This window comes from Polypterus senegalus, chromosome 14 (assembly GCF_016835505.1).
Source record: "Polypterus senegalus isolate Bchr_013 chromosome 14, ASM1683550v1, whole genome shotgun sequence".
Lineage (NCBI taxonomy): Eukaryota > Metazoa > Chordata > Cladistia > Polypteriformes > Polypteridae > Polypterus > Polypterus senegalus.
Window position 1 is genome coordinate 66301564 of NC_053167.1, and position 19895 is coordinate 66321458.

Consider the following 19895-nt stretch of genomic DNA (forward strand, 5'->3'; position numbering starts at 1 on the left):
TGAAAGACGAAGTGCAAGTGTTAGACACACGAGGAGGCGAGAAAGGTGTCTTGAAAATAATAACAGAGTCAGAAAAGCAAGCTTTGCAGTAACGTACTTAAGAGAGGGAGCGCCAGTCAAGAGAGATTCAGACACATACAGATACAGAGGTGACAGGGATTGCTGAAAGTACACACAGGGCTGAATTTATGTATATACGTATGGATATATATATATATATATATATATATATATATATATATATATATATATATATATATATATATATATATATAGCTGAGAATACACAAAGGGCTGAGATAAAATAATAAAAATATTTGCTATTATGTGTCTTCTACAGTTGAATATATTATATATATATATATATATATATATATATACACACACACACACACACACACACATAAGCAGGTGTACCTCATTAAATAGACACCTAGCATGTATAGCCTAGGATTGTTAAAATATATTGCAATGAGCCTAGTTTAAATACTGGCTTCCTTTGCCAATCGGCCTATTTCATTGCAAAACATATGGGCCACATACAATTTTCTTATTTTACTACTGCATATATAGGCAGTTTAACTGACTTATGTACTCAGGACCACATAATATGATGGAGGCAAAAATAAATAGGCAATCTTAGGATTTAAAATTGAGTGCCACATGTTTATTGTCTGTACACTGTGGCCAGTGGATTACCAATTAAAAACTGAACCTTTGAAGGGCCATGTGTTAGGATAAGATATTAAATCCAGTCAATACAATAATTAGTGGTTCTTTTTAATGCCACATAAATGAACAAAAGCTGCATACATTATGTAAGAAATGAAATACTGCAGTGGTCAAGTCACTATATTACTGAGCTGAGCACATGTTTACTCTTGGCAGCAGCATCAGCTCTAATTCTAAACCCAGGTGTAGTTAATTACGTAGTATTGTCCCATATTGCACCTTGCAGACGTGCCACTCGCAAACCCCAAGCAGGTCTGCTGCACCTGACCACTTCTAGCAGTATAATATCCTCTGTGCTCTAACCCCCTCTCCGTAATTTGCATATGTTAGTATTCAAGTATCCCAACCTGCTCTGACTTTGGGTCGTGTAGGAGGCACAAAACCATGACATGGATTGCTTCAAAAGTTTAATCAAAATAAACGCAATATAACACGTCTTTGCTGTCATTTATTTTATCTTAGAACGAAAGTACTCTGTATGTCGATCGTTTGAATGGAAGTGGGACGGTTTGCCTCCATTTTTAGACTATATCTTGTGTTACTGAGCAAGTACCACCTTCTCAGGCGTTTGATTGACAGTTCATAATCTGCGCGTCTGAGGCGGGGTTAGTTGTTCTTCCTGTCCAATCATGTTACTCGGGCGGAGTTTGAGCTCCATAGTCTCGCTATGTGTCAGTTCCTAGTCTTAAGCGAAACAAAAGCAGGAGAAAGAAACAACAGAAGTAACCTGTGAAGAGGGGAACACATTTTGCCACAGACATATTAAAGCTTACGGGGAAGAAAAGTTAGCGTATATCGGAGGTCTGAGTCGCCCGTGTTGTTGCAGGATTAGAGAACATATTGAAAGTTGGACCTATTTTCTGTGCAGAGCAGGAGTGGCTAAACACAGCATTTCATATCAGATTTCACTTAGACCAGCTGGGAAAGAGAGACGGTTCGCTTTTCCTCTGTGGTCACACAGCGATCCGAAGGAATTTTTGTAGGATCTAGCTCCAGCCTGAAGGATACGTGTGGCGCTCCCGTGGAGGAGGTGAGGCAGACAAGGAGGTGCAAATGGATGATCAGCCCAGGTTGATGCACTCTCACGCTGGGGTCGGCATGGCTGGACACCCCGGCCTGTCCCAACATATGCAAGATGGAGCAGGGGGGGCAGACGGGGATGGAGCCAGAAAACAGGACATTGGTGACATTTTACAGCAAATAATGACCATTACAGATCAGAGTCTGGACGAAGCGCAGGCCAGGTAGGTTCTTTAGAGAGACGATTTTTTTTGTTACTGTTGTTACAGGTCTTAATCAGTTGTTTATTTGGCATAGCATCTTGCGCAACAATATTTTAATATTGGCATAATTAAGTCTGAGCTTATGGTCAAACATTATTTTAGTTATAAGATAAGTAAAGAGTATGTCATTTCAAATACTGTAATTTCTGCCTATCTTGCCATTTTCCATCTCGTGTATGTAAAGTTTCATGACACGTTTGGCATACTAATAACGGAATTTTCAACTCTGCACAGAAGTCGCCTATTATTGACAAATACGCGATGAAACTTGACATCCACTTTATATTATTATGGACAAAATTATCTTGACAGCTAAGAAAACTTCTGATGACTATTACAATTCCACAATATTCCTAATTGATTTTATAGTTTCAGTATGATTGTCCTGTAGAAATTTCGGGTAACGTCAATAGATAAATGTCGCGTTTTGGATTTTTAACTTTTTTTCAGTTCAGTTCAATTGAGATAGCAGGGTTAGGTGAATGTGTAAACACGTACAATATTAACAGTCTCCCGCAAGATTTGACTGTCACTGCACGAGCACCGAAGTGTGCATTTCCATTATAACGCAGCCACAATGCCTACACCCCGGCGATAATGTAATGTTTTGTCTTTTGTCTTAAATCAGGTTTTCATTTATTGTAACAGTTAGAATTATAAACCATGTTTGCATTGCTAGAGGTTTGGAGAAATCCGATGGAAACATTAACGATAATTCTTAAACGCAACATACCATAAGTAACCAATTCATATTTATTTTGTCTTTCTTCAGTATTTCATTTCTATTACAAATTGGCAGTGTCTAGATTATCAATTGCAGTGTACTAAATTGAATTTGCCAGAAAATGTATACAAGCCGTAATACTCCCATGAATTATGTACGAATTTCCACGGCATTGCACCTTGCATAAGAAGTAGAAACACGTGGTTTTAAACCAGGAATTAGAAGCTGGCTTAACAGAATATACAGTATCGGATGAAGGTTAAATGCTCTTGTAAAATACAGCTACAGAACAGGATTTTAAGTGTTGAAATATTTATTTTATAGTAAAGCCGAAGTAAGAGATATAGCAAATCAGATGCTTTCTGCAATCTTTATAATTAACACACATTCTGTAGCAGTTTCCTTGTAAATCCGTTTTTCTAAGAATTTATATTTATTTTTAATGTTTTCCTTTTTTTTGGAAATCGCCTGTACAACAGTAGGACACATGTTCTCCGAGGGTTTATTACTTTTCTCACCACGTTATCAGGCTAATAAAATTACCTCGGCAAAATTATTACAAAACATCAAGTCACCCAGAATGAAAAGCCGAGGTCTGTTTGTCCATTATTTGTTGTGCAGCATTTGTCGTAAGGGTGTTAAATGTTTTGGCAAAAAATAGTGTTAACAAAAAGGAGCAAAATATATAGTTTTACCCCAGTTAATCAGCACTGAATATTTCTAACATGATTTCAAATGAAAAAGAAACAAATTGAATAACAATGATCTACAGCGTTGCGAAAATGGGTTTGCATTCGTAATTATACTGAATGATTTGCGTTTATTTTTTTGTTGCAGGAAACACGCTTTAAATTGTCATAGAATGAAGCCTGCACTCTTCAACGTCTTGTGTGAAATTAAGGAAAAAACAGGTAAATGTTGCATTTTCCTTCCTTTTTAATACTAGCAAACACTTTTTAAGCCAATGATAAAATGGCCATTATCTTTGTTAAACTCAAATGGGATTGTACAGGAGAGGCCTGACGCTTTTGAATAACTTAAAAGAAAAACAAGCTTTTTGATTTCTTCTGCAACTTTTCTTAAAAAAACATTGTCCATACATGGTACTGTATATGCTTTATCACTGACGATAGATGACACTTGACGACATTTTTTCTTCGGTGTAATTTTGTAGTGTGCCTAATTAGAATAGTTTGTACCGTTCATTAACAATGCGTGAAGGGAATACACACTTCTAATTAAGCGATTTGTATTGCTCATAAAATATAGTCTCAGAAAACATCATTCTCAAGGCATTAACCATAATTAAAGAAAGTCTTTTTCTGAGAAAAAGTTACCTCGGTAAACAGCTCAGGCAGAGTGTCTGGCGCTCCGGTCCGAGAGTTCCATTGCTCCTTCGTACGTATGGCTCGCCAAACTGACACCGCATAAAACCTTCTGCCATTATCTATTAGCTGAAAACTCGATTTGCATTTGACAACTTTGTGATTGATTTTAACGCCCACGAGTTTTAACAAGCCAAAGGCTTCATGTCAACATTCATGTCAACGCAACATTGCTTTTGTTTTGAAAACACGCACAAGAAATTGATGTGTGTCCGTTACAAATTGAAGGGGTACGAGAATGTGAATAGTACGCATTGCTTCTATAATAATTTAATTTTGTACATGAAAACCAAGTCATTTACAAAGTGTCTATCTATCTATCTATCTATCTATCTATCTATCTATCTATCTATCTATCTGTCTGTCTGTCTGTCTGTCTATCTTATTTTTCGCTTGGTGCTGTTGAAACACTGACAAAGTTTTATTTGTTGACAACTTGTGTTCTGTTACCCCTGAGAGACAAATTTGCATGTGAGGAGTAATTTTCAGTTATTTTCACCCATTAGATGCTTTGGATTACTTTATCGGACAGGGGATGTACAGTTAAAGGATTTCACTGTAATAAATATTGGGTGTATGACAGAAGTTGACAAAGAATCTCACACTTAATTCGGTACATGTAAAATCAGTATCCTTATTTGACTTAATAGTGGTGTATGTTGAATATGTAGGTGTTGTGTCCGGTGCTTGACATAGACTGTACTTAACCAAAGCCAAGCTGAAAGTTAATGGGTAAAAACCAATCAGAACATATTTGTTACTTGATCTATCTATCTATCTATCTATCTATCTATCTATCTATCTATCTATCTATCTATCTATCTATCTATCTAATCAGGCAACATTGTACAGTTTATCATTTGAGTGTTATTTAGAAAATGGACACTAGTCATACTGTAAGTAAAATATTTCTACATAGTTAAACACATATTAAAGCAATATTGTTTTAACATTTATAAAATTTGGATTGCTCTAAAATTGCAGTGATGGTTCAAAATAACCATACATTACCTATATACTTGTTAGGTTTTCTGGTTTATATTAAACTTTTATTCCAGTTTTAAGTTAGAAAATGACGATTTTTCTGTTGCGACTGGCACGCTATTACAGGCTGTTTTGTTTAAAGGCAAGCACACTGGCATCTAGTTTTATTGAAGTTACCCACTGAAAAGCGTTGTGAATCGACCAGTGTCTCTTGAGAGTAGGGGGCTCTATAGAATGCAGCTTTCTTTTTTCCACTTTTTTGTTTAGTAAGGTTTTCGAAGGAGTGAAAGAGTTATGCATGGTGTTTTACTCCCTAGTGCTTTCTTGGGTTCATTCAGAGTTCGTATCCAACCGAAGAACAAAGTGTCTTGGACCTTTTCCTGACTGCTTACCCTTACTTTTCAGCTGTCTTAATGAGCAGCTTTCTTATTTGTTAGTTAAAGGGACTGGTTGTTGCCACATTCTTCAGTGTAAAGTAATGGACAGTTTAAACTTTATAAAACAGCATTGAAATTTAATATGTATGCATGTTTCACAATAATGATGATAATGTATTAAGCTTCAGAGAAAGACTCAAGCACATATTAAAATGAACAGATATTTTTTCCAATTTTTGAAAACGCCACTCTTATGTCTATACCCATGTATTTGGATGAGTTTATCCTAAAATGATAAATAAAATATTATTTTGAATTAAATATGTACATGTTTACTATCTATCTATCTATCTATCTATCTATCTATCTATCTATCTATCTAATTATTTTAACTTTCAAAAATTACATTCTTTATTGTTAAAGCTGTTTTTGTGCCTTTTGAATAAAAAAGTTACTTTTATTTATTCCACATGCCTACATGACAAAACGATACAGGAAAAAATCCCTGCAGGCAATGCCATTGACTTGCTATTGGGTAACCCCTGCTGTGGTTTTGTTTCACTTGAGAACTTCAAGCACTGTATTGATAAAAGAGATTACATTCATATTCCAAAAGAACACTGTGTCCCATAATGCCGTACTCGTTTTACTTGAGACAAACACCCAGAAATGTTTGTTGAAGTTTGTTCGGTCTATCCGTTAATGAATGTGTCTCCGGCTTTTACATAATTGCAGTTGTTAATAATATGGAAAAAGTTCCATTTTAGTTCTTTTTTCAGAAAGCATTTTTCTCACAGCATTTTAAATATCACAGTTTTTATATACCTTAAAGATTTAGGGCATCAGCAAGAACCTGTGTTCTGTTTACCAAATGTTGCATTGGTCGTTTGTGAGATGGATAGCGAGAGAAAATCAAAAGTTAGTTTAGCCAAGTCTCTGAAGGGTTTTATTAATGCTGTAATTAATTAATCACACCTTTACACACTGAGCTTCTTTTAGGCGCTGCCATTCCAAGAAAATAAAAACCTCTCTGATTAATGATTTCCTCACCAGTTTTATTTCATGTGAGGGACATTAGAGTTTTGAAAAAGATATTTCGGCTGCAGTCATTTATGTGAGCGGACGTATGTGTAGTTCATAATAAATGTTCAAATATGGTTTTTAATGTTACCATTTTAAGTAATTTTACTTCTTTGATGCTTTTAAGGGTGTAGGGTTTTGTTGCACACAGTTTGACTGCTGGCCCCTCTAACTTTGTGATTCCATGAAAAGGGTTGCAGGATATTTTCAGCGTTGTTTAAATTTAAATCTTTGTTTTAGATTCATTCTGTAATAAAGTCACATCAAAGAAAATGATGCTAGCCCTTCATAATATGAGGAAATCAACATAATATACCTGCATAATTTCCGTTCAGGCTTTTTGAAGCATTCCAAAGTGCATTAATAGATGAAATTCTTCTTTAAACGAAGTGGTCATTTCATGACAATATAACTAAAACTGAAAGTACAATTTATGTGGAAGTGGAGGGTTTTGACAAGTTAGCATTGTCACAGAATATGGTAAATTTTGAAAAATAAGATACATTCATATGCACTTTGTATGCCTGAAAAAGTTGTCCTTTTTGTTGAATAAACTATGGCTTGCCTTTTCTAGGCTTGCAGCCAACAAGCTTAAAGTCAAGACAAGTTCTCTTTAAAAGGAGGCAGTGTCCCTGTTTTCCTTGGCATGAGTTTACTGTAGCCAAAACTGCCAAACACCAACTAGTCACTGCATACTTTCCTGAAAGGTTGGCTTCTTAAAACTTTCAAAGTTTTAGTTAGTACTATTTTTATTTATAAAATAATTTTGAATGAAATCATATTTTGATTGCATATCTAAATTGTGCACTGATTTTTTTCCTGCCCAGGTAGATTGAAGTTTTAGTTTTAACATTTTGTCAGTCTCTAACTGTTCCGATAGATTTTGCTTTTTTTTGCTTCTTTCAATTTCTATTGCTAAGGCTGTTGCCAGTTTTAAGAATTATTGTGCACAACTTTAAATTCTAAATCCTTTTTAAAATATAACTAAAGAAAAAGTCTCAGCCATTTGACTGTGATTACTGAAACAAGATTAATAATAACATTATAAACCATTTGCATATATATGGAAAAATGCATGCTTACTATTACCCAGACTTCACTGATCATGCAGTTAGTTGAAAAAAGTAAATAAAGCAAGGTTTTCTATAATTTAATATATTCAAAACAGTAAAACAGGAATTTTTACTATAATCATTTTAAACATTTTTTCTCTCTTAATGACCGCAGATTGCCAAAAAATGTGCAAATCTATTTATCCTTAAACCGGTTTTATTATATATGTCCTAATGTTGTCTGTTCTATTTTTATTAAGAAAATTATCTTTTGAATAATGTAATACAGGCTAAATGTTGACGACACAGCGTTTCACACTGGCAATCTTTCCTTAATACATTTTATCACTCGAATCTTTTTACATTGTTACTGGCTTGCTAACCAGAATAGCCCTGTACTTAAATGAACTGAACAGCGTAGAGTACTTTTCACTGCTTCACCAAAGCATATTATGTCAAATGTGTTAGATTTAATTATATATGTGAAGCTAAACATATTCAAAATGTTGACGTGCTGTTGAAAACCTGTAAACATGTTGCTATCACACATGTATAAATACTCCGGAATGTATACTTTTCTGAAAGACATTGCGGTGGCAGGATCAAAGCAATGCACTCTTGAGTGTAGATCTGCTGGATGAAGAATGGAGAGCTGTTGATAAAGCACAAGGAGTTGCTGAAAGCGATTTGAATGTTGTTTTTAACACTAATTATTTAGTTGTGTCCAAGTAGTGTCTTATTAATGGTAGCTTGTACACAGTCCAGAACGGGGCCCTGCTTTGTTTCAGAGGTGGTTTGAACAGCTGCCAGCTCTAACACGGCCAAATGCCAGCGACAGGCTGAGCAGCAACTTGAACTCCTGACCTTTGCCTGTATTTTTATATAGACCCACTGAGCCATGTCAGATGGAGGGCATGCAGAGTAATGAGTGAAAATTGGTCAAAAGTTTAAGATTTCACAAGATTAAGGAAATGTCAGAAGAAATCAAATAGCTTTGGGTAACAGACTTTGTTATGGATGTCTTCTTTCTACTTTGGTTTGCAATTCTAATTACATTATTTATTTTTGTTGAATCAGCTGTGTTAGTAAGATTATTTGTTCTTGCTCTAAATGTGAGGCAAACTGCTCAAAGATTTGTTTGTGTTGAACTTTTGAAGTACAGACATTCCTAAACTGGCAGGAGAAGGCAGGCATTTAGTCTAGCATTTTATGATATTTGATTTCAGATCAGTATGTTCTTGTGCTTCATCCTCTCATTATATGCATGATGTTGGAGACATTGGTATTCTTGTGAACTTAGTAAGAAACAACAATGATGCCATTTGCAACTCTCTGCCTTGCTAGATATGACAGTGACAAAGAGGTCCATCAAGAAGTCTCAGGAATATTTCTACTTTGTTTCTAAGTAGTTAAAATTGGGAAAACATGTGCTGGGCTTGATATAACATGACATAGAGTTTGAAACTATTTGACAATGGTTTTATATATTGCTAATTCTATGCTGGGGAAAGTCTATATGCCGTTAAAATAAAACAATAAAGTAACAAGTCTTGTAAGGTAATGTGGTGCAGAGTCATGTGCACAGTTTGTGTGTGTATGTGAGCTGAATATTTCAGGCATTACTTTTACTGTATAATTTTCTACAATTTAGCCTAATTATATTTGTTAAATGTAGAGTTTAACAGTGTAATAGTGGCTTTCAAATTGTTCTTTTGCTACATTACTTACTGTACAAATCTTTGTTTTTATTACTAGTAGACAGAATAAGCTGGACCTAGAATACAATATATTTACCATAATAAAAGCAAAGGGGACATCTTGTGTCATCTAAGAACCAAATCTGTGGCAGAGAAGAGGCTTGTGCTACTGGGTCCTGGGTTTGAATTTTTTGCCCAGTTGTTTTCTGTTTGGAGGTTGCACATTCCCTTAGTCTGTGGGGGTTTTCGAGACATTTTGGGTTTCATCTCACATTCCCAAAAACATGCAACTTAAGTTAACTTGTGATTAAAAATTTAACCTGTATGGATGTGTGTGCTAGTTTTCCTTGTGATGGACAGGCACCCTATTTAATCCAGAGAAGTTTCCTTCTTAGTGCCAGGTGTGGGTTGGGATGGCCCACTGAGTCCCTGAAATAGATTATGCATGGTCTGAGAATGTTGGACATAATGTTATTTATACAGTCAAAGCTGCAGTCAGGTGACTGGTGGAATCACTTTTAGTTGTTTTTCTACTCTGGAACTGTGAAACTGTTTGGTGTACCTTTCTTGTCCACCCCATTAGGCTCATTACATTCAGGTAGTGCATCATACTACATACTGTATAATGTGTATCAACACCATTCAGTTTTTCCATACTTACTAGAAGCTCTGGCGGCAATGATTCATCCCCAACTGGGACACCAGTCTGTCACCCGGAACATTAAAGCAAGCATACACCCACGCTGACACTTAGTCAATTTAGTGTCATCCTGACAACCTGTCTTTGGAATGGAGGATGAAGCCATAGCACCCAGAGGAACCCCATGCAACCATGAGGAGGAAGTGCTTGCCATGCATCTTTCTGAATTAATAAAAGGCACTTCAGACACGATTGGAAACTGGGGCTAAAGGACTCAGAGTTTGGGTGTTATGTTGCTAGTGTTAGCACCTTTCCTCCCAAGGTACATCTTTTAAACTGTTTTGTTAATCATTTGTAATTGGAAAGAAATGCCTCTTTTTCCCAACCCATTTACCAGAGAGTTTCATTTTTATGTCAGTTTCTTGATAGCCTATAGTTAGGAATATGGTTTACTGTATATGCTCACCACTGAACAGTTGGAGGAGATTACTGAGTGTGACAGTTGGGTACTGCATCACATCATCATAAAGCCAGTTTTGTTCCACATTCAAAAATCAGTTTAATTTGAAGGGTTGGTGTATACAGAATGTGCATGTGTATATACGTATAAATGCTCAATGGTTGCATCACTTTTTTTTATCTATTTGTCAAACGTTAACATATGACATTGGACTTGAACTATTTAGCTCTCTTAACCTTAACTAATTGAAAGTTCACAAAAACTGATTGTATAAACTATTGACTTGTGTATAAATATATAAGCAATGCTATATATTTACAATTTGCAACAAATTATAGGAATTTATGGTATTTTATACTGTAGACTTAATAAAAACAAAAACGTTGTTGCATCGTTTTAAAGCTCTACTTGATTGTAGTCATATATTAGGAAGGAGAAGGAAAAAACAACATTACTGCCATCATTTAATCCATATCAGCATCATAAAGGGCTGAAGCATATCCTGGCAATATTGATTGCAAAGCGGGAACCATTCCTGGATGGTACACTTGTCCATTGCAGGGCCCACTCATGCAAACATCTGCACAGGGTCCGTATACAATGGCCAGTGAACCTAACATGCATGTCTTTTGGATGTCAAAGGAAATTTGAGTAGGGAATAGGAAAACTAAAATATATGCAGACACTGGAGAATATGCAAACAGGATTCAAACTTTGGGTGCATGATCAACTAGGCAATTGCTTATCCCACTATGCTAGCAAGCAAAATACTTTTGTTAAGTATATCATTTATGCTATACTTAATCATATTTTAAAATTTATTTTAAAATCTCAGTGATCTTTTAAGTATTTCTTTCTTTTAAGATCTAAATATTCAATGTGCTCCTAGCTATTTTGTTGCACTGTGCCGGCACACTTTTTTCACTTTGAGTCTTTCAGTTTGTATATAATATACTCTATCCAGTTACATAATTTACCACACAGGACAGGGCCAGAGCAGGCAGTTTTTACTCCTGCTTCACATCACTTAACAGTTGACCTTTCCTGAACTTTTATCACTGCTGTCAATGAACAGGGAATTCCCCTATCATGCCCAAATCCCCAGCGTCTTGAAACACAATTAAAAGGTGCAAAGTTTCCTGCAGTGATAAGCATCTTTTGCTTTGAAATGAGCCATTTCCTTCAATCAAAAGACTTTAGGAGATGTAATGGCTACTATATAAACTAAACTCTATTTTAGCACCACATTCTGTTCTAATTGAGGCATATTTTTTAATAATACTATCATTAGTAACATAAAGTCCTATTACTGCTTTTTTCTGGACATTTCTATAAACAGCCTACTTTAACAGAAAGCCTGCAGCCTTTGAAAGTGGAAGAAAGCAGAAATGTAATAAACAGCCACTGGATATAATCCAGTATATTTTTTTTCTTCAGGGCTTTAATAAAAAATGAGGTAGCATAAGACATTCTGCTACCTCAGTGTGAAAAGTTCACTCAGCCTGTTTTCACAGATCATGTTCAGTTCATAATCTATTATAAAATTAGATTAAAACTGTCAATACAGTATATTGTAAAGTGAAATATAAAGAGAGAAGGTTAGAATTACTGAAAGTTAAGCACACACACAAATGTTAAACGAATCAAAAACTTACTAATATGTACATTTTCATATCAAAAAAAAATTAAGATAGATATTTTAAAGAAAAAAGCAGGGAAAAAACATGAAGCTTATTTTTAAGCTGGCACTGATCTCCATATTTTTCTCCTTATACAGTTTTACGCAAAACACATTTTATTCATTGTTTTTTTTTTTTTTTAATTAAAGAATGTAATTCCACAAGTGATTACCTCTGTCATGCTATTATTAAAAAGACACAAAGAAATGATAGTCATACATGATATAATTTCACTAATGGGAGATTTTACTTGAAGATAATTTTCATCATGAGTGGATAGTTTTTGAAATTCTTGGATCCTCTTGAAATAAATTGCAGAATTACATGACATTTTTATGTTTGGAATTTGGTTTAACATTAATGTTCCTGGGTCAGTGTAATATGCAGTGGTTAGCATTGCTTTCTCACAGCTGCAGGCGACTGGGTTGGAATCCCAGTCCACTTACTGTCTGTGGTGCTTGCACATTTGCCTTATGTCTGCTTGCATTTTTTTTTCTTGATACTCCAGTTGTATTCACGTATCCCACAGTCGTGTGTGTTATATTTTTTATTGAATATAAATTATCTGTGATTTGTTTGACTCAACCATGACTCTGAATCGGACAAAGCAGTTTGAAACTGGTAGGTCGGATTAGTTCTCAGCACAAGATGTGTATTTTTTTTTATTTTTATTTTTTTCTGTTTTATGTAATGTAATGCTTGTGTGGGTGTATGTGTATTTTTTGTGTATATAGTGTAAGAGAATTAAAGAATGAATCTGTTACCTTGTTCAGCATGTTGTTGTCATTAGCATGAGATGTCAACAGGTGACTTGACTTTGCCAGGTTACAGAAACATTCCTATTTTTGATGCTATATTAAAAATTATAAATATGCGTGTGTACTGTATGCCAGTACATTGTTAACAACACTATGCAAGAATTAAGTGAGTTGAATTTGCAGTATTTCAGCAGGCTAAGTTAATCTTTTTCTGTGTCGTGGTGGGCTGATCAGCATGAGACCATAGGTTAGAAGGTTTGTGCATAATATGACATTATATAGCCATGTTTTTTATACAAGTTCACTGCAGTATATACATATTCATATATATGAGCATAAAGAAACAAAGAAAAGCCCCAATTATTCATACTCCTAATGGAAATGAGATAACAAATGTTTCTATTGAAAATGTACATGCACAAAACATATATATATATATAGTATATATATATATACACCTAAAAAAATAATGAAATTTTAGAAAGCAACATTTATAATAATAACTTTATAAATAATGTTGCTATATTTGCTATTCGACTTGAACATGTGTTATAATTAATAATCTTAATATTTAAGTTCAGTGTACTTTGCTTAGCTTATTTTTAAGCTTCTTGGATTGCAGTGGCCAATTTTCTCCTAGCCGGTATTTAACTAGTATTAAGTTACATGCCTTGGGGATGACCCATTTATAAATATGACTAGCAGTGTGATGTAATGTTATTTTTCATGAGTGAAAAGAGAGTATTTTACAGAGGTCAGCAGAATAATGGCTGATGTTGGTGAAATGAGGCAAAGATCTAATTTATATAACTGAATGCATTGTTAGATGGGTTTCAATCCAATCAGCAGCTCAGCACCTGTCTATTTTTACTACAGTCGAGTCTATAATAAAGATGTAATATCCCATTACAGTTTTTGCTTTGCTAATATAGTCGGCTGGTGCAACACACATTCGGTTTTGCTTACACCCTAACAAATATGATTGTGCAGTATTCAGATGTGCTCAGAGGTCGTCTTTAAACCACAGAAGAACAGAAGATCTCCCCTTATAAAAATCAATTGGAATAGTTTAGTTGTGGGGAGTTAAGACAGTCCACACAGTTCAAGTTTTTTGATTTTACAAAGCACACCTCAATTAGTAATAAGTTACCAAAACTTTATTCACATGTGTATTTTAATCACTGTTTTGACACTAAAAGCAAAATGCAGTTAGGTTAATCCGAAGTGCTACCTACTGTCAGTAATATCAAAAAAAGAAACACTTTTACTGCATGTTTATATATGTGTGAGTTTATATCTAAACTGATATATAATGTACACAATCATTTTGTAAAGAGCATTTTTTTAATCAAAACTTTTTATAATAGATTTTGTGTTTATAACTTAAAGCAGAAGAGAATAAAATTATATCTGATATTTTGGCAGGTTATTGAATTTTTAATTTAGTTTCATTTTAGTTTCCCTAGTAAGTTTACAGCAGTAAGAAAGCTGATCTACTCATTCATCAATTTTCTGAATCTGCTTTGTACAGTTGCAGAGGGTCAAAGCCTGTCATGGCAGCACTAGGTATATGGGAGTAGCCAGACCCAGATAGAATGCCATCTGTTACAAGGTGCCCTTTTATTAAAATAAAGTTCCACCCAAAAATTATATATTTTAAATGTTTCTTACCAGAGGTGTAACATGAGATTTTCCAGTTTTTTCCATGAATGTTTTTCACGTTGTTTGCCACTGTACAGCACTGACCATTATTGGTTTCTTTTATGTCATACACTTTTTTCCTTTCTATTCTGTAGAAAAACATAAGTTTTTTTGGTTGACTATTCCCTTAAGCATACCAGCGCTCATTTACTCATACTGGACCAGTTTACATATGCCAGCTTGCTTAACATGCACATTTTGGGATGTAGCAGGATTTCAAGAACTCACGGAAAACCTACTCTGACACTGTGATTATACATACTTCACGCAGACAGTGATCGGACCAGAATTTGAACCTAGGACCAAAGAGCAGTAAGAAGGCACCATAGACATTTGAACTACCATATAACATATTAAATAAATATGAAAGTAAAAGAAAATAATACAAGCAGATTAAACAAATGTGAAAGTAAAAGAAAATAATGTAAACAAAATTACCAAACTATTTTACTTATTTTTTGTATAAGTATTTGTAAGTTTTAGCTCCATTTTCTGGTTATTTCTTCTTAATGCTGTGGTGGCAGCTAGTCCAGTAGTTATGTTCAACTTACATTATGTATATTTAAAAAAAATAGTGCTATCGACATTTTTGTATCTTAAATTTTACCCTTATGCTTTTAAACAGGAAAAAAAAATAATTACGCATATTTTACTTCTCCACTTGTGCATAATGCACTTAAAAAGTCACCTGAACATTAAAAAATGCTTTTTAATATTTTTGACTACTGTGATCTACTTATTGTGGTTAAAAGGATATGCTTTAGCATGAATGCAGAGTGTATTTTGGATTTGTTATTACCCATCTTAAAATCAGAGCTTGTGTGCAATTAGGACACCTTATAAATTATGCAAATTACCAGCACCATAATTGAGACATGTTAATCATTTTTTAAATGCTTAATTACAGAAGTATATAACTGCGCATGTGATCCGGTAATTAATTATGACAACAAGTTTGACACAATTATTTTGCTACAGCGTCACTAAGCTTTTAGTCCTTCCCAGTTTTTTTTATCGTATTTTGATTTTATTATTTCATATGATACCCTCAGTAGTGCATATGCCTTTTGTAAAACAGGAGTTGAATGTGCATTACAACTCTGTTTTTATATCCCAGTTTTGATTTTTTTAGTATGCTAGAGTTGGCAGAGAGCAATAAGACTCCTGAGATGACAAGATTAACAGTTGCTTCTGCTTTATAAAAAATTATTCTCCTGACATGCTGCTGTGGTCCCACAAGAAAATTAGTACAATTAAAATCTGTCGTAGATATTATATGGATATATTATTGTCTAGAATAGGAGGTTCTAATTAGAACCCCCTGTTAGGGTGTAGAAGCAGAACCTTCCTGTTAATTATGTGAAAGTAATTACGCTATATTGCAACTCATTTCTGTTTTGAACTGGACAAGTAATGACTGGCTTGAGTAGTCAAGGGCCAGAGACCCTCGAGGCTTTCATTACATTTCCAAGAAGCTGCCAACCATTTTTAGAGAGGTGTAGTAAAATGATAATGTGCATTTGATATTCATTGTGTAAATTCTGTTAAAACAAATCCAGAGCATTAATAAAGCAGTGGTTTATAAATATTAACTGTCATTTTTAAATCTGTTATACCCCCAACTAAAAGTCTTGACTTTTCTAGGATCATTCTTTGGTTAAAATGACAAATTTAATGTATAATAGAATATGTCAAAGTATGTGAATTTCTCCTTGGGATTAATAAAGTATCTATCTATCTATCTATCTATCTATCTATCTATCTATCTATCTATCTATCTATCTATCTATCTATCTATAAATATATTGATATATGTAAGTAAAGTTACTGTTTAAAGTAGTAAAATAATATCTAATTTTCTTCAATAAAATAATCATGTGATACCAAGTGTGTCCAGTGTACATGCATTCCTTTGAAAACAAACCTTACCTCATATTTTCTTTTGATTTATAGTGCACCAGTTTGAAAATTAGCTGCTGGTTTAAATGTTCACTAAGAAGCAGAAATGCTTGCTTTGACTTGCTTGAACTCCTCTAAGAAACTGTTATCCTTCAAAGCCCCGACCTTCATTTTAATCTCTGATCTCGGCCTTACATTTCCAGCAGCGTTCAGAATACTTTTTTTACTCACTGCAGTTTATGGAGCTCCTGGGCCTTTTTCAAAGCCTTTACAGTAATTTTATAAGACATATCACATCATTGTGTGTCTGCTATTGCTTATTTTGAAACTCCTTTTCTTGATTTTAAAATTGCTGCCATAGTTTGAATTGTTTGACAGATATTGTACCGGAATGCATTAACAAACTAATGGACCACCACTTATTGTATTAGGAACTGCTTTGGAAAGACAATTTACCGCCAGATATTGTAATTTTTTTCTTCCTAATCTCTTCAACTGTATGCCCAACAGATAGTTTACTTTAGAGGATGCAGTAATAAAAAAGCTTGTATTAACAGTTGCAGCTTTGAACTATACTAGTGTTTAAATATAACTAACTGCCTTAGTGCTCATGTTATTATCTGGCATGTATACTTTTATAAATAACAATACAGATTTTTTTATCTATGTATTTGCTGCTCTAAACAATTCCTTACATTTACATCTTCCAAGTATTTTGCAAATTTATTAAAATCCACAAATGTGTTATGTACGTTAAATTTAACTGCCAGTGCCAGTTTCAAATGTGGTTGCCATATCAACACCCCAGGAGTTCATTTTCTTTAATTCAGGGGTTGGAATCTCATTTCCTTCCCTCCCTGCTGCTCCATTTGAACATGAGTGCAGTATCTATATAAAAGAGCTTAACCACCAAAGCAGTCAAATGCAAAGCTGTAAGAAGCGCTTCTCAGTACGACTTAGTAAAAATGACACAAATTAATATACACTACTTAAACCAGACCAAGATTAATGGTTCTCTTTCACAGCAGCTTAGTCCAACTGTCACTCGCCATGCGCTCGTTGGACAAAATCAACACTAATCAACATTTATTCGTCTTTTGCCCTGGGCTCTGAGGAGTGAGAGCGGACTGCTCAGTTTCGCCGTTCATCTCGATACGCTTTTCACCCTTCATCCAGCCTATCCATATATCACCCTTCTCCGCTGCACAACTCCTTATAGAAATGCATGCTTTTTGCTCTCAGGGTACATTAGATACATAATAGATTTTTCTCTTTTAATTTACATCTTATATTTTACAATATAAGAGAATTTCCATCACTTTGGTTCATGCATAGCATATGTTATCTATACCATTTTTGTTTACTTGTACCTTTTTTGATCTGGTGTTTTTTAAGTTTTTACCTGACATTTTGTTTTAGTGCTAGATATTGTAAATCTAAAAAAATTTAAATGGTTTTCATAATGAATTCTTCCTATATTATATATACCCTTTTGTTGTTCTCACTATATTTACATGTATACATTTGCCTGTTTTTATGCAATGTGACTTGTTTATCACAGGTTTGTAAATTAAAAAGCATTGTACCTTCAATCACTAAACTAATCATACCATTTTGAACTGTTATTTGTCTATTCATTAGCATTTTGGTTTATTATATGAATTATATTTCTGATGTTTGAAGAAAACTTTCTCCAAGGGAAAGGGTAATGAATGATTGGGTATTCCTGAACCACCTCCCCTCACCACTTCCATGGTGTGTGTATGTCCAAAACATAAAAACTGCTAAACACCCAGGTTCATATGACATTAGTTAGTAGTGGTTTGTTGTTTTCTTGAACCTCTATTAAAAAGAAATGTTGCATGAAATGCATCATAAGTGAAGTAAAAATGTGGATACAGAGTTCATGAAATGTACATGTGCTGACTAACACATTCATAAATCTATGCATAATTGATTAATTGTTGTTATAATATTGGCAGTTTCCTATTTCGCATTCTGTCATCATGCATCCCTCTATACTTGTGTCTGTTCAATTTTAGAGTTGTAGGCAGCCAGTGCAGCAATCCTAGAAGCAGAAAGCACCAAACAAAAACAAACTCTGAGCACTGTGTGTTAACCCATTATATAACGTATTGCTAATTTTAATATACATTATGAATGTAGGAAATATGCTTCAGTTGATTATATGATTTCAGCATTTTATATGCTTTACCTGAAACACACTACTAAGGCTGAAATTCCAGCAAGCTGAGAATCTGTGTATTTGCATAACACATGTAAAACATTTTTTCTCCTTTTTGGTTACAGGGTTGGTTACAGAGTTTGATAAAGGTGATTAACTCAGCAGATAGTCATGATATGTGTTTTATGCTAACGAAGGTATGAATTTATGTATTTGTTAAATGGAAGGGAGGTAACCCAACCTGTTATATTCTGGTGTAGCATATGCTTCTGCGAGTGGGAGTTTCTGACTACAGTGTTACCACATTTTGTGTTTAACTAAAAAGAAGTGATTTCCTACAGCTTTGCATGTTGAGCAGTGATCAGGAGAACATTTGCAAGCAGACATGTGAATCATTTGCTGTAATGAAAAAAGATTTGGTGAAAAGGAATTTGAAACTCTGATACTCTTCTCATCCACATGTCACCTTTGCCAGACACAATCTGATTCCATGTTAGACACAGTGTGAATCTAACATTCATTATAGTCTTATGCTTGCAGGATGTTTTGTGTACAGTTTTTAGTTATAACAGTTAAAGCAGAGCTTGTACTATATTATTATTAATCTTGAGTTAGTTGCAAAGAAAAATTACAATTAATCAAAAATGTTTGTTATCCAAGTTGGCTTACTGGTTCAAATATTGAATGCAAAAGATGAAAAGACTGCACTTAGTGAAGCATTTACCATGAAAACAAGCATCCTTTATGTAAGGAAAGTTCCATTGGAAAAGATGTTTTGAGCCAGAGCATATTCCATCAAACACAGTTCAAGATAAATAGGATAGAATATATCCTGAAAGCCCTGAGGTGGGCTGGCACCTTGCCCAGGGTTTGTTTCCTGCCTTGCGCCCTGTGTTGGCTGGGATTGGCTCCAGCAGACCCCCGTGATCCTGTAGTTAGGATATAGCGAGTTGGATAATGGATGGATGGATAGCCTGAAAAGCAGGGATCCTGTAGTTAGGATATAGCGAGTTGGATAATGGATGGATGGATAGCCTGAAAAGCAGGTTCACAAAATCACTGGGTGAAATGTCTTTTATTTATTGTCCAGTTCTACATTGTCCCATTTTAGTGTAATGAGAGGGGATTGAACTTTTCCTACAAGCAGAATCCTCAAAGTAAGAGTATAATCTATACAAGCTGCCTACCGCCACAACCTTCACAGCCATTTACATGTACTGTATTTTCTACTTGGGCAATGTGTACACCGCAGTTAAGAA

At 34.5% G+C, this 19895-nt stretch overlaps 1 protein-coding gene across 6 annotated transcripts in view; it reads left to right on the forward strand.

Annotated features, from left to right (window-relative positions):
- The first annotated feature begins 1383 nt into the window (after positions 1-1383).
- Positions 1384-19895, forward strand: part of LOC120514222 (pre-B-cell leukemia transcription factor 1) — a 148649-nt gene continuing 130137 nt past the window's right edge. For 3 of the 6 annotated variants that reach the window (XM_039734478.1, XM_039734479.1, XM_039734480.1), the window contains exons 1-2: positions 1385-1976; positions 3577-3650. In XM_039734478.1, coding sequence (XP_039590412.1) covers positions 1786-1976; positions 3577-3650 — 265 coding nt within the window. In that variant the 5' untranslated portion in view covers positions 1385-1785. Of the gene's footprint in view, positions 1977-3576; positions 3651-19895 lie in introns of all 6 variants that reach the window. The other 3 variants (XM_039734475.1, XM_039734476.1, XM_039734481.1) reach the window with 2 other exon arrangements.